The 16,008-nt window shown below is 39.5% G+C and overlaps 1 protein-coding gene across 6 annotated transcripts in view; it reads right to left on the reverse strand.

The window, feature by feature from the left end:
* The window catches only part of LOC113034599 (stromal membrane-associated protein 1-like), a 147,089-nt gene that overhangs the window by 79,399 nt on the left and 51,682 nt on the right, over window positions 1-16,008 (reverse strand). For 3 of the 6 annotated variants that reach the window (XM_026189297.1, XM_026189296.1, XM_026189299.1), the window contains one exon: window positions 15,274-15,336. The exons of 2 other annotated variants lie outside the window; for them this stretch is intronic. In XM_026189297.1, the coding sequence (XP_026045082.1) occupies window positions 15,274-15,336 (63 nt within the window). The remainder of the gene's footprint in view (window positions 1-15,273; window positions 15,337-16,008) is intronic. One more of the 6 variants, XM_026189300.1, reaches the window with a different exon arrangement.

Below are 16,008 nucleotides of genomic sequence, written 5' to 3' on the forward strand. Positions count from 1 at the left end.
GAGGCAGTCGCTTGTTAAGCTTAACGCAGGAATGCTTTACAAACATTCAGAGATGGACTTACACACTTGCTTTACTTCTCTCGGGGATAACTTTGTCGGAGATGAAATGCCAGGTTGCTAGCGAAGCTCCACATGCTATCCAGACCACGACAGGTCCCGCATGCCACAGCCACTGCTCCGACGTGCTAACGTTCTGAGGTGAGTTACGGCGTGTTGCAAGTTTTGTGAGGTGCTTTCGTGATATTTAATGGATCGGATTACATTTTTTATTTTTCTCCGATATCCGATCCAGTAATTTAGGTCAGTATCGGACCGATACCGATACGTAATATCGGATCGGTCCATCTCTAATTGTAATTGTTCTGCCCGTTACTCACCCTCATCGCTTAGAGCAGTGTTTTCCAACTACTGTACCGCGGGACATAGGTGTGCCATGAGAAATGATCAGGTGTGCCGTGGAAGATTATCTGGTTCCACCTGACTAGTACTGTAAGCGATCTGCATGAGTAACAGGCAGAACAATTACATTCTCTTCCAATAGAGGGCAGTACAACTACCTAATGTGAAATATGGTTGGGAAACACTGGCTTAGAGTACCAATCAGGTGAAACCAGATAATCTTCCACGGCACACCTGATCATTTCTCATGGCACACCTATGTCCTGCGGCACTTTGGTTGGGAAACACTGCTTTAAGGTATCATCCCAGCTGAAACCACTTGGCTCATCTCAACATCATAGTGGTAGCAGACACTAACGTTTCTCCCTGTATCATTGTAAATGAAGTAGGTTGATTTTACCATATTTTATATTACCAACCAAGGTTGCTTTTTTAGAAAGCAAGACCAACTGGATGAGTCTACTATATAAGCAGGACTTTATTAGTTTAAAAAAAAAAAAGAAGAGTACATAAGCGTAAAGTGAAAGGTGACTAATAGTTTGCATTCAATTACAATTAGACAGATAAATGTCCGAACCGCCCCCCTGAGAGGTTTTGCAGAACACAATGTCAGTTATTTGACTGTGATTAGCTGAAACAATCAACTAATCCTAGTTTCAAAGACATCAGTAATGTGACAGTCCACTGATAAACCATTGAACCATGAAAAAAACATGAAACCAGTCTTCAGACCATCTTTTGCCCTTATCACCACCTATACATTATTCTAATTCTCATCAGCCAAGAATCATATTTTTACTGTGTTTCTTCAACCTTTGATCTGTGTGACGACAAGTGGATAACATGCTGAGACCAGCTTCCAATCAGTGCTGAAGTTTAATTAGCGCCTACAGGCAGGATAGAAAGTACAGACTGAGTTGGGCTTTGACAACCCCAATCAAGCTGTATAAAAATGGGTCGTATAAATTCAGACAAACAGAAAGAGTCAATATTTTAACAAAAGACTCTTTAAAATTCTAGTATGTGAAACAAAATGCATGTATGCATGACTGTCTATATTTCCATTAACACACTATGGTTTCTTCCATGTTATCTGCAAGACTGTCCAAAATACATGCCGCCATTCAATCTGAAATCTGAATTCAGATCATCGCTTGTCTAAAAGCAGCAGGTGATTATGTTATCACCATTTAATTTAAAATGGCTGGGCAGAGAAGTCAACGTGTGTAGTTAATTTTTTCCATTTAAAATGCTCAATATATCCCAGAATTCCTCCTGTCAATTAAAAGATACATCAGCCACCTGCCCTTCAGCTGCAAACACAGAAGAATTAATTTAGTCTGAGGAGAAAATTTGAGTGGGTTTGGAAGGTCAAGATAGTGTTCAAGACGCTTAGCTGATGAGCAAAAACAACAAACCAGAACAAGGTCATGAGAAAAAACAATGAGGACTGAGTTTATATATGACTAATGATTACTAACAGTCCTTTAAACATGAAAAAGGTTTTAATGAATATTACCTCAAAGTTGCAGTTTATTTTATGTTTGTTTGTTTTTTATTTAAATCATATAATTCTGGTAGGTTATTGGTCACATGACTCCCAAAGAAGTCTGAAGCTCGGCCACTATTGGTGGCATTTTTGAAGATTTAGTCTTTAAGAAAATTTCAGGTTTAAAGGTTTAAAAGGTGCTATACATAGGAAAATTGGCTGAAGTGCATCCTCATACACAAATTTTATTATTATTTTTCTATTAATAGTTTTTATCTTTTCAGCAGTTTGGCAAAAACATACACAGGGCCAGAAAGCGTTTGACCTACTGCTCAGTGGACAAGAAAATGTTAGACTGTTGAATAGAAAATAAAAATAAAGCTATAACATGCAGGAGCTCTCCTCCATGAACAATGAGTAAAGCATTTACTGTATTCCTGCATTTGCACTGGATGCTGACAGTGAATATCAATCAGCAGGTGCATAAATGGAATATGCAACTCCTGAGACAGAAGCCCTTTTTTAAACATTTAGATTTCACATGTGAGACACGATCTCATCCAAATGTAAACATTTAGGCATTTAGGTCATACCCTGCCTCAACATCATGTGACCTCACATGTTTGTCTTACAGTGCGACTGGTGAGCTACTACTGTCTAGAAAGATAGATCCAACATGGCCGACACCATGAGAGTAAGAGGAGCTTTGTTATCATTAATGTAATGCTACAGGAGTGAGCTGCTGAGGTAAGGGACAGCATGAGACAGTCACATTGGAGTGACGTGCAGTGAAGGCGCAAACATCTGTCTGAACACCTGTGTTATGGCACACCAGGGGAGAAATCCACACTTTAGTGTGCTTGATTAAAGTAGTAAAGAAGATGGCATCAATTATAAAATCAACATGTTTCAGCAAATATTCTTCAGAGTAATGTGCAATCTAACTGGCAAACATATTGATAATTATACCCATGTTACACTCTACTGTGTAACTTTACCTGATATATGATGCCTTCATGTTTTGTTTTGTTTTAAAAAAAGGAGGGGAAAAGAAGGAAAAAGGTTTTAATGTTTACGTTTAAATGCTACTGATCCTGACTGAAAGGCGATATCAACAAGGTCGCCAAGAATTTCACACAAAAATGCTATGAAATTCCTACCATGTACTGTGGGTCCATTTGTGTTTGATTTTGAAGCCATTTGATAAACTCCTAAACCTGTAGCAATAATTTTAGTAAAATTCTGGTGTTATATATAAAATCAAAGATGTATTTATTCAAAAGATTAATCGTTAAGGACAACATGCCTGGTATAATCTGACTGGATCCCAATCAAGTAAATTTCATTTGACCAGATTCTATTAAATTTAACATTTTAAAATGCACTTCTGTAGCAAAGTTACATGGAAAATTAACATGTAATCAAATTACTTAAAGTAAGCATTTTGGGCATACAGTGGTCCCTCGCTTATCGCAGGAGTTACGTTCTAAAAATAACCCACGATAGGTGAAATCCGCAAAGTAGCCAACTTTATTTTTTTACAATTATTGTAGATGTTTTAAGGCTGTAAAACCCATCACTACACACTTTATACACTTTTCTCAGACAGTCATGAACATTTTCACACTTTTCTCTTTTGTTTAAACACCCTCAAAGTTCAAACCTTCGTAGAAAAATAAATCCAGTATTAAAGAACAAAACCAAAGGCACCCGCGGTTCAGATAAAACTCTAGAATGTTGTTCGACTGAAGTTTTTGAAAGCAGTTAAATTAACGTGTGTTACATTCAAGTCAAAGTCGAAAACATTAAGTCTATCAGTCAAACTCAGTTACATTAAATCTTCTAACAATAGCAAAGCAATTACTAGAGCTTAAGAGGGGCATAACTGTAGTGATGGAGACCAAAGACAGTATAACAGGCTGAGTTTATGGGCTCAGTCACGCATTTTGGTTAATACTGGAAAAAATACTGCATCTATTTTGTAAACCTTGGTCTTCCTATTTTCAAAATGAAGTATTATGTGTGGTATGAAACTTCCGTCTTTGGCTAATGACTTGTCAATCACAAGACCCACCCTTCTTGTAACATAATGTTTTTGCAACCAAGATGGCGATGGTTGAACCTTCAACATGTGGGTTTTTGAAGTCCATATTTTACATTATCTATGGAGACAGAGTAGACTACAGTATAAGTTGCCGAGAAGAATTTCCTTATTACAAACTAAGAAAGCAACCAATGCTGAGGAAAGCCTGGATCTTCATTGGTGTTGCTTTTCCTCTTGATAAGCACACATCAAAAGTGCTGAACTGCCTAATTACACTCACTGCTTACGCGCTTTCTGAGAGACAGAAAAGCTCTGGACTGCAGGTTTGATAGCTATGGTAGCAAAATTACAGCTATTAAAATATATGACCCTGTTCAAAAACCATAGCAACACCATTCTGGTAATAGCTCGTAAAGAAAGCCCAGAGTAAAGTATGCAATGAAGTTTAATTCCTCTGCAGCAAAGTTAAGTTCCCTTCACAGAAGCATTAATACATTTTTATCCACAGCATGTAAAATAGTCCGCCCAGCTTAAAATATGCTGGAAATGTCTCTGATAGCCCGTGTGCAGGTCGCTGATTGTTCAGACAATTAACCAGACCTCGCTCAAACTGCAAGCAACCCATCAGCAGAATTTAATTAGTTAGAGACGACTGGCTGAAAAATATGCAGATATAGCATGTACATTTGACCCGTCTCCACCATACACATCTTTGAACTCACTTTTTGCTAAAGTTAATTAGAGCCCATTAGCATGTACCAATAAGGAAAGTCTCAGTAGCTCAGATATTTTTGGTAAATAAATATGAGGAATGGGAAGGAAATATTAGAAGGTAATGTGAGAGGTTTAAGGAAACAAAATAAATCACCCACATTCTCTGTAATCAAGAAGGGATATTTTTCATATTTTGAAATGACGCTTTATTCTCCAGAATAAAGAATACAGTTAGAATATGTATATATATCAACATCCAACTGGGGACATCAAAAGGGTCAAAATCTAAAACCAGCATCTCATTTTTCTTCACTTGCTTTTGAATGAGAGTTACTACAGTATAAAGGGAAAAGTTGATAAATCCTTAAGAAAAGAGTCTAACCTTTAAGTCTCCTTCTTCTTCTCTGGATGACCAGTGTCATCTATAATAAAGCCAACAACCACCAGCAACCCACTGGAAAATACTCATTTTTCCCCAGTCACTGGAAATTGCAAGGAGGTTGCCAACTGCCTTCTAGGCCTGGGTGACTGAGGCCTTGAAGCACTGGACCCAATTTCCATTTTTTTGAAGGAGTGTCATACAAATCTTCTTGACAGTTGTTGTAGTTTTTGACATTGCATATTTATTCTGTTTGTAAAGCAGAATCTAATCTCATTTTGCCACGGATGCTCGAGCGGTTTAGATACTAACCTCCTAGTTAGTATCATGTTCTTTTTCTTCAGCTTCTTGGTGCATTACCACCTCAATCAGGCAGTGGTAAATTCTGTATAAGTAAGTATTTTCTTTAAAAAAAAAAAAAAGTATTTTACCTTTTAGTATTTATATAATCATATGTAATTAGTACGTGTGTGTGTGTGTGTGTGTGTGTGTGTGTGTGTGTGTGTGTGTGTGTGTGTGTGTGTGTGTGTGTGTGTGTGTGTGTCATGGCCAAATGTGATCAAACTGTAGCAAAAAAACCTCACAAAGTCCTCGGGCACTGTGTCTGTCTGACAGTTTTTGTCATCATGATGGTGTAACAACCCTGCAACATGTATGAATGTCCTCCACAAACGTGTACAGCATATCATCTGTACGCAAAGATGCTAAAGAGAGACATAAGGGCTAAAGGGTGAGAGCGTTCAGTGAAGAAGAGAGAGAGAGAATGGGAGAGTGCAAGAAAAGCCAAAGTGTGGAAGACGGGGATGTTGGGGGGGGGGGGGGCTGGCTGTCAGCATGTTTCCCGGTACACTGAAGATTAAACAGCTTTCAGTGTGTCAACACACACTTGGACTAACAAGTCTCTCGCTCTGTGTCCACACACACACACACACACACACACACACACACACACACACACACACACACACACAGTTCAACTATCTCCCTGACACTGGGCTTCAGAGACAGCTGAAGTACAGCTGAGACAGAGGAAAAGGACAAAAAAGAGATGTACAACGTCACATATCTCTGCAAGTATACACACACACACACGTGCACAAAGACCATTCTTGCAAACAGACAACATCTGTTGCACAATTTATGCAAACACACACACACACACACACACACACACACACACACACACACACACACACATATAAGCGGATGAGTTTTGATATCTAAGTCCATGTTGGCTAAGTTCTGTGACTACCAGAACTTATATTTACTTATTGTTCACATTATAATCCAAACTTGTTTAAATGCTCTAAACTCAATGAAAGTAGATTCTCACACGTTTAAGAAATTTGAACTTTTATCTGTGTAAACATGTTCATTCATTTCAACTCAATTTTATTTGTATAGTGTCAAATCCCAACAACATACTATAAGGTAAAGACTCTTAAACAAGGTAACAAAGACAAAACCCCAACAGCCCCTATGAGCAAGCACCTGGCAAGAGCGGAAAGGAAAAACTGCTTTTAACAGGAAGAAACTTCCAGCAGAACCAGGCCTTAGAAGGGCAGCCATCTGCTGTGATGGGAAGAAGACAGGACAAAAGACACTGTGGAAGAGTGCCAGAGATGAATAAGAACTAATGATTAAATGTAGAGTGGTTTTTAAACACACTCAGTGCATCATGGGAAGCAGCCTAAGCCTATTAGAGCCCATTTCATATCTGCAAAGTGTATATGGACCATAAGATGAATTATGAAAGATGCTCTTAGCACAGATTCTATAGCATTCTTTAGGTCTCAAGGATAAGTGATTTACTACCTCACTCTCAGGAGGTAGCACTACAAAAATTTTTTTTTTTTTAAAAGAAGAACACACACACGCGTTTCTTGGAACTTATGTCATTACCAGTTAATGATCAACTGTGATCTGATTATTATTTTCAACTGATTGTCTTAACAAATCAGCCAGTTCTGCTAGCACAGCTGAAAATTTGAGTTAAGAAATTAGCAAAAAATTTAACCAGAAGAGTGTCTAAAAAAACCAAAAACCAATAAACAGCTCAGTGAGCTGAGCTGATGACCCAGTAAGTTTACAGAAGAGGCCTAGATCTGAGTCTGCCCCGCCCCGGTATAGTCACTGCACGTTTTCCCCCAGCCTTCCTGTCCACTGTTTACTGTGCCATTACAGCAAATGCTAAAAAATAGAACTTTCATCTAAAACTATTATTATTCTTTTTCTAATAAAGACAACTTTGATTTGGGAAACTGTCAAAAACAGAGCATTTCATACACTGCCAATGAAGATGGGCAATAAATCACAGATACTGGACAGAAGAAGATTGCAGTGAAAACATGCCAAAGGAGGGCTGACGCCACCTGTTGGGTGTGGTGCAAAAAAATCTGCGCATTTCAAGAAGCATCAGGTTACATAATCCAAATCATAGCTACATCACCAAAGATGTAAAGGGCAAATTAATAATTCTTTGTTAAAAAATTAAAATAAGAAATAATAAAAATTGTTATGGCCCTAGTAGGGCCTCCTTTGAATCTGACCTTGTGTGGGTGTGTCCTGCCTTAGGTGCCACCTTTTTTGTACAGCTGACTCCCATCAGCAATTAAGTATTCTTAAGGCCAGGGAAAGGTGATCTCTACTACCAGAGAGCCTTGTTGGGTTGCAGCTAGTGAGCTGTGTGCATATGGTGGTTGATTGCTCCTGCTCTGTGGAGAGGAGTGTGTTTGGGTGACTCTTTTTAGCTCTCTCTCTTTTTAGCTTACTTTTCAGTTTATTTACCAACACCTAGCTTTTGTTTTTGACTTCTTTAAAAGGTGATAGCAGCATGTACAACTCTTTTAGTTTAGTTCAAAATAGAAACAATAAACAAACAATAAAACTAACTATTTTGCCTCCCTGTCTCCTTTTTTCCAACCTGGACACCTTTTGTTACTTTCCCTCATCCTCTGGACCATTTTAGGGGAACATAACAATAGTAATAATTCAAAATTATTACTAAGTAAGAAATGAAATGATTTGCAGAGTGAACATGAAATATTCACTCTGCACGCCACTGCATGGACTAAAGTACTGAGTTTTACTGATTAGTTTCCTTCAGCATCAACTTATCAGCTAATTGGTGTCTAAACTACAGTTATTACTATAGTTAGCGGAATCAGTTAAAACCACTTAAACTAACATGCATGTTTTTATGTTATGTTTTGTTTGTTTGTATGTTTTTGGGGGATTTTTATTTATTTTATTTATTTATTTTTTTTTGGGGGGGGGGGGGCAAAGTTATTTCAACATTCTTAATAAGACACAAATCATAGTGCAAATTCTGCAAAAACCCTCTGCACACCTTCTGTGGCCAGCTGACTTAAAATGCTGTTGTGTACATTTTACAAGTACACACACACACCGCACAGTTACTAGTAGCTCTGAAAGCAGTGGGGAGAGAGTGCAACTACACACAAAGCCTGGAGGCAATTTAATCTTCGTCAATAGGGCTTAATCATATGCCGATTGTTTTTGATGCCATTAAAATAGAATGCAAGCTCTATTTTAAACACTGCTTTTCTTCGTCATTCACAGCAACGCTGCGCTCTTAGACCAGCTTTGGATACATTTACACAGGAATAACCTGAGAAAAATGGCACAACAAGAAAGGTTAAAAGAAGATTAAATTACAGTACAAACTGCAAATCCACCACAATATTGTATATATCATCAGAAGTCCAACCAAAAACTAATGCGGGCGTTGAATGGACACTCCCTTCAGTCCATCAGAGATCCTATTTATTAGAATTATTCATTCATGTTTTACTCATTTAGCTTTTTTCTTCCCATTTAATGGGACTCAGTTCAGTCAAATGCTTTCTCACACACACACACACACACACACACACACACACACACACACACACACACACACACTGTAAGCCCCCACCCAGTCAGTACTTTATGTACAAACTACAAGCATATGACCATAACAGCCGTGTCATTAGTTTTGTTTTATTCTCTGTGCTTCTCTGGTGTTTTCTCTCCTTACAGCTTCCCAGCATTAAGTTCACATAGCCTCTGTGTGTGAAGTGGCATCCTGGGTATTTTTCTTCCGCAGACGTGGAGGTTAACTGGAGTGGAAACTATAAACTGCATTTAGTCAGAGCGGACAGGATAGAGAAAACCCTCTATTAAGGTGGATGTAGTTTCCCAACATGATATTAATGTATTCGAGATGAAAACATTTCTTGTCAACGTCAAAGACAGGAGACGAAGGGCAGAGCAGTTCATCCAGACCTGCTTTTATGGCCTGGGAGGCCCAGATGAGCTGTCGACAAGCCTCCGTCTCTGCAAGCTGCAGTCTGAGAACAGCCTCCAAGACCGCCAGAAGGGCATCGCAATGAATGCTCAGCTCCAAGAATCCAGTTCAAACCGGGGATATCAACAGCATTTACCATCATTACCAAGAACAATGCAGCAGTCACTGGATTTTATTTGGGACATGTGCATAATGGCAAAAATAAAATTCTACAGCCTTGCAATCAAGAGGAGAGATTGCAGGATTGCATCAGTTGTGTTATGAATTGAGAAATCTCTGGAAGACTAAAACACAAACAAGCAAATTCAGTGTGACCTGTTACATCACATTTCAGTATATTCACTGTGTTTTCACAGGGTTGCCTTACACACACATGTTGTAAAGCATGGTCATGTTCATAGAAAAAGAAATAGTTTGCAGTAGTTATTTGGATGTAAATACAATGAGTGAGTAAATATGTCAGGGCAGAAATATTGATAGAAAATAAAATGGGACACAATAAAGAGAAAAAGTAGATTCATCTTGAATATGCGAATGTATCAGAGGAAAACACCAGAGAGTACAGGGCTCAGTCTTAGTTGGTACAGTTCCCCATAGCCTACATTTTTGTTCTCTGCAGAATGAACACACACACACACACACACACACACACACACACACACACACACACACACACACACACACACACACACACACACACACACACACACACACACACACACACACACGCTGCTGAGAGCTATATTATTCCCTCACTGCTTCACAGGCCATGGAAACTCTGAATTCACTAACCATGACCCAGAAACACATGCACTCACCCCTTTCGCTCCTCTCTCGTGCTCTCTCAAGCAAACATAAGTGCGTGCACACACTATAGATATGCATGAAAGCATAGCACAGCTCTAGCGCACATACACGTGGGTAACAGCAAAGGCCAACTCGCATTATGCCTGCATCACACACACGTTCGCTGACCCTCACCTCCACACATCAGTTATTTGCAGCTCATCGCGAGGCCGGCCTGATCTGGAATTACATTCTAGTCAGACTCGCGTCATTCTTTGTGGTCAAAATCACTTATCTCGACTGACAGCAGCAACTTACCAGATTTTATATTAAAAAACGCAACATTATGCAAGTTGTCTTTCGGGATGGGAGAGGATCTTTTTTCTGGTGCACTCTGGTGCATTAACAGTCTATCGACAATTTTTAAAAAGCTACATTTGCCACATTTTCTTTACTTCCTCTGAATGACAGAAGGCTTCTTCTGGACAGATATTACACCATTATATTAGGAACCTGTTCCAGCTGAGGTTCCACTTATATATTATTTATTGCGCACACTGATGATATTATCGTCCTTCCAGATACAGTTCCCCTCTATATGCCCCTGTGTGTGAATAAGAAATAATCCACACCGATGGACGTAGCAATATTAAAGCATATGTGAACAACAATGTTTGAGGGGTTTCCCCTAGAGGATGGGCTCAGGATTCAGGTGGAGGGCTTCACAGGCTCTAGGCTTTCACTGCTGTCACACATTGTGGATTCAATAAGTCGCACGGGCACACGCAAAGAAAAGCTGCACTTCACCTTGTCATAACTCAGGCTTTCACAGTGCTGCTACAGCCTTGTACATAAAACATGATCACTGCTACTGGCCTGAGTTCTCCTTCTGGTTACTGTAGGTTCACTTTGAGGGTTTTTATGGGTTGTTTTCTTCTAATGTTCCCTGTATTTCTCTTCAGCACATCAGCTTTTAAAATTCTTGCTTACATACTACTCAGCCACAGCTACCATGTTATGTTAGCCCTCCAAGTTCCACCGCAACAGCTGTGGCACACAGGAACTCTGGTGGCGTGCTCTGGTATCTGGCACCAGGATTGAAACAACAGATTGTCCTAAGGGTTGGGGGTACGGCCTCCTTGGATCAGGCTTGTTCCAGCACAGATGCTTGATTGGTTTGGGTAGCTTAGTTTGGAGGCTGAGTTACCGGCTTAGGATGTTTGTCATGTTTCTTTAGCTGTTCTAGAGCATTTTTATGGACTGTAGTGAGATGTTTGGGGGTGGGCACTAATGTCTGTGGTTGCTATTGCCAACCATAATGACAGCACATGCCAGGAATCAATGTTTCCCAGAAGAACACTGCATTGAAACGCAATAATCAATGTTTTACATTTAGGTTGTCAGTGGTTTGACTCTGTTGTTGCAAAGACTGTATATAAAATAAAGATTTAGTCACTAATCCTGACAAAATATCAAGTTTACACACACACGCACACACAATTTCAAAGTTATTTTTTGACAGAAGCTACAACTGTTAAGCTAGATTAATTACCTTTTTGTTTGTTTAAGTATAACTTACACATATAAAAACTGCCTAAAAAATTAGAAGAAAAATAATAATACAAATGTGACCTACTGAGGTTGGATCTGCCTGACGAACACTGCACACCATACAACAGCAAACAGTACTGTACACTACACATGGTTACTTAAACCAGTTTGAATGTGCCAAGAAACAAAGCCCTGCAGGCTCTAATCAAAATGCAGTTTTATATTTGCATATGCAACAGAAGTCTTTAGGGGTTCATGTCCAGCCTGAGTTGGACCAGTTCCTAATTATACTAGCTATAGTTCAGCCCGATTAACTGTAGTTTGACAGCTTTGAGCCTCAGGTCTGTGTGCCAAATTCTTTTACATCTTGTTGTTCCAAATATATCCAACTATACTATCCACGATCATGTGAGCTATACGAGCACTGTAGAAGCTAAAGGTGAACCACGCTGGGTGGTGATAGGCTGTGTCTGAGAGACTGGATTAGGAAGGTTCTGGTGACAGAGCCAGAATAAAGTGTATGTACAGTAGCAGTAAATAATAAGACTGAGCTACTCACCGACAGCAGATACATGCTAGAGCACTGCAAGACTCCAGCCAAGATCCTGGATTCTGCTTGCCAAGTGCTGAGTAGGGCAGCACAGTGGATTAACCCCACAGCAAAAAATTCATCCCAAGAGCAGCAGGTTTTTTCCCCTAAGCTGATGCCATCATAAAGATAGCAGCAGAAAAACTTCTATGAATTCTGTACCCATATTAAAAATTATGAGTTTTAAACTGTCATTGGTTGCTTACATTTTTTTTTTAAAGAAAAAGAGAAATAAAGAAAGATTTTTCCATTTCTGCCCTTTTTCCATTCAAACCCAACTCTGAAAAAGTTGGGATGCTGTGTAAAATGTATATAAAAACAGGATCAGCAAATCACATAAACCCATATTTTATTCAAACTGCAAGACAGAAAATATATCATGTTTAAACTAAGTTTACTGAATTTAATGGATCCAACAGGTCTCAAAAAGGCTGACACGAAGTAGGCGTGAAAAAACCAACAAAAAAGCTTGAGGAAGATTGTTCTGTGCGAAGTGGAAAGCTGTTCTGTGCTCAGTCAAACTGAAATATAAACTGAATTGGAAAATACGGAGACCACATTCTTCATTCAAAAGGAGCAGGACCATCCAACTTTTTATGAGCACTCTCTCAGGATGCATTTAACAGCATGGCTTGTAGTAGAAGAGGTCAGGTGCTGAACTGGCCCACAGTCCAGACCTTTCACCAAACAAAACCCCAGACTATTGAGCAGCTAGAACCCTTTAACAGACAAAAATGGAACATTCCTCTGCTAAATGTCCAGCAGCTGATCTGATCAGTTCACAAATGTCTTGACTGTTGTAAAATAAGAGGGGATGCCAAAAGTGGTAAACAGCTTCCTGAGATGTTTTGCGATGTTTTGAACTCACACATGGACTGTCAACACAGTTCCATCCACTGTGCAATACTTAATTTTACCTGCAATAACCCACACTGTAAATACATAACACTATTTATTTTTTACATTTTATATTTTTTCTGAATACTGTTCATATATATATGAAAAATAGTGCTGCAGAAATTGTGCACCTCACCCCCTTTTCTTTTCCCACATGTTTGCACTGAGTAGGAGATGCTCTGTATCTCATTGCATATCTATACAGTTAGGGATGGGTACCGGTGTCCGGTGCCATGATGGCACCCGTTCTGACATAAACGGTAGTAACCAGACCGAAAAGCAGCGCACATTTCGGTGCTTTATTTCGGTGCTTTTTTTTCCCGAGCTGTGATAAACTTCTAGCCAATCATTTTACGTTTCCCAGGATAGTAGGCGGGTCCAGGTACGTACGTTCTGTTAGAGCAGAGCTACAGATTAAAAATGTTCAAGGCGAAGCGGTCAAAAGTCTGGCTGTACTTCACAGCAAAAGATGCAAACTCAGCAGCAACAAGTGCTTTAAGCTGATACTGTGATACTGTCAAAGGAGGTAACACCTCAAATCCGATGAAACACCTGGCGACGCATAGCGTTTTTTTTTTTTAAAAGCCCAGAAATGCGCCGTATGATAGCTTGCTGCGAGACCTCACACCGAGCGCATCTACTGTGCGTGGGTTGCCTGTTATCTGACCCGGAGTTAGCAATATCCCCCAAAAACCCTGAAGAGGAGAGTCCTGGCCCCTAGCCCTGCCAGTGTAGCAGAAATGATGAGGATGATGATGCAGCAGCAGCCGCTCTTCTCTGCGTGAGTAGCTTAATGTTCGTGTGTGTAATTTACGTTGAGTAGGCTAACCACGTTATTACATTAATGCATGTAAGGTGAACTAGCAAACATCATCATAGCTACATGCGGCTGTCTTCTTGTTTGATGGCAGATACTCCCTTCACCCTGGCCAAAAAGGCTAAAATGACCAAAGAAAAAGTGGAAAACAGTTAAACATGAGAGGTTTAGGACAAAGTTTGTGTTTTTTCCATTGTTTAAGCACTGCTTCCAGCCAAGAGTGATACCATATATGCCCCATAGCTGCAGAAAAGGCTAACATTGTTATCTTTTTACAAAAAACCAGCTGAACATGAGAGGTTTTTGGACCAATTTTGTGTTCTCCATTCTTTAAGCACCGGTTTGAGCACCGGCACCGTTTCAAAAGTACCGATTTGGCACCGGTATCGGATAAAACCTAAACGATACCCATCCCTATATACAGTGACAATAAAGGCATTCTATTCTATTTTACTGCCATCAAATTGAAAATGACTTTATTAACTCTTTAAATTGTACATTTTCTTGCTTTAAACATTCGATTTGCTCCAATATCCTACTGTGAATAAAAACAGGTTTACAGGTTTGTAAACCATTGCATTATGTTGTTATATACATTTTACCCCAACGTTTTGGGAGATATGGTTATAGGTTTTCTTGCAGGTGTTAACTAGCGAGGTAGCTGGATTCTTGAGCTACTTGAGCTCAGATTTAAGACAACTCCCAATTGGTCAGATTAATCTGCATCATTTATGGGTTACTAGAGCCGTATATTTAGGTCTCTCAAAAACTGGAGAGTGCTTCATCAGTGAAAGACGAGTTTCAATAACTGTAACTGATTCTGGTGGTGGTGGTTCATTGATCTAATTTGTTGAAGAGACAGACAGATGTTCATTCAACGTGTTTTTTAAGTGCCTGCACCAATCAACAAAGTTTCAAGGGAAAACTTTCCAGATGGTTCCATGTAAAAACACCCCAGAATGCTCCACTCCTGTTCACCGGTTAGTTGCCAACTTACAGTGTTTGTTAAGTGCCGAGTAGGCTGTAAAGATTGTTTTTTTTTACTAAAACTGCTGCTTGCTGTGGTTCTGATTTTCTGGCTTTTCTGAAGCTTGAAAATCAAAACCGCAAATATACCACAGCACTCCATTAAGTTGGCTGACAGTACAGTGCAGTCATGGTTAAAACCTAAGCTTACTTGTGTTTTATCGTAGGCTCAACTCAATAACTGAATCCATTCCAGAACCATATGAACCTAAATCACATCTCTCGTTTTTCATATTACACCTGTAATCCATGATTTATGAGCGCTGTTTCTACCTTTGAGTTGTTGTGTCTCTCTACTTTGTCACCATCCTTCTCTTTCTTCTTCTCCCGCTCCTTCTGTGAACAAAATGAATGGATAGTGTGAGACAGTGGCGTATAGTTGGTGCCACCAACACACATATCCATTTAACTCATGTACACACATTTATGTGGACCCGTTGTGCTCATTTTCAGCTCCACATTTTTATTCTTTGACTCTACTAGACTAGCTTTGCACGATTCCTAGTTGAAATTGTTCTTATGCAAGCATGCTGGACCCTGCAGCCCATCAGTTCATCCTCTATGTGAAACCAGTTGTTATAGCTCCTCTCTTTTAAAGCCAACTTAATTCTGATTGGCTGTCACATGCAAATAGAAGGTAAACTGCAGGTGGGTGGGGTTCTGTGTCTGAGTGGAGCGCATTTATCGAAAGACTAGAAAAACTATCAGCAGCCCGAGTTTTGGCCCACAGGGATTACACAGTCACCTCATTATATGAAACTCTGGCCAAGTGTAATGTCCACCACTGTCACAATATGACAGAAAATAAGGAAAAGCATAATAAGTCCATACTAAGCCTGGGTCAGTGTGGTTTTTTGACTGGAATTCTGGTTATACAAGTCCCTTCTTCTTCTTCTTCACATTGATATTTACATGCAGGGTGACAACTGGAGCTCTTTTTGGCTCAAATAGACATGAAACTGATGAAAGCCGCAGTACAAAATGACAAGCTACCAATGGAATCTGAAA

Source organism: Astatotilapia calliptera, chromosome 13, assembly GCF_900246225.1.
Source record: "Astatotilapia calliptera chromosome 13, fAstCal1.2, whole genome shotgun sequence".
Classification (NCBI taxonomy): Eukaryota; Metazoa; Chordata; class Actinopteri; order Cichliformes; family Cichlidae; genus Astatotilapia; species Astatotilapia calliptera.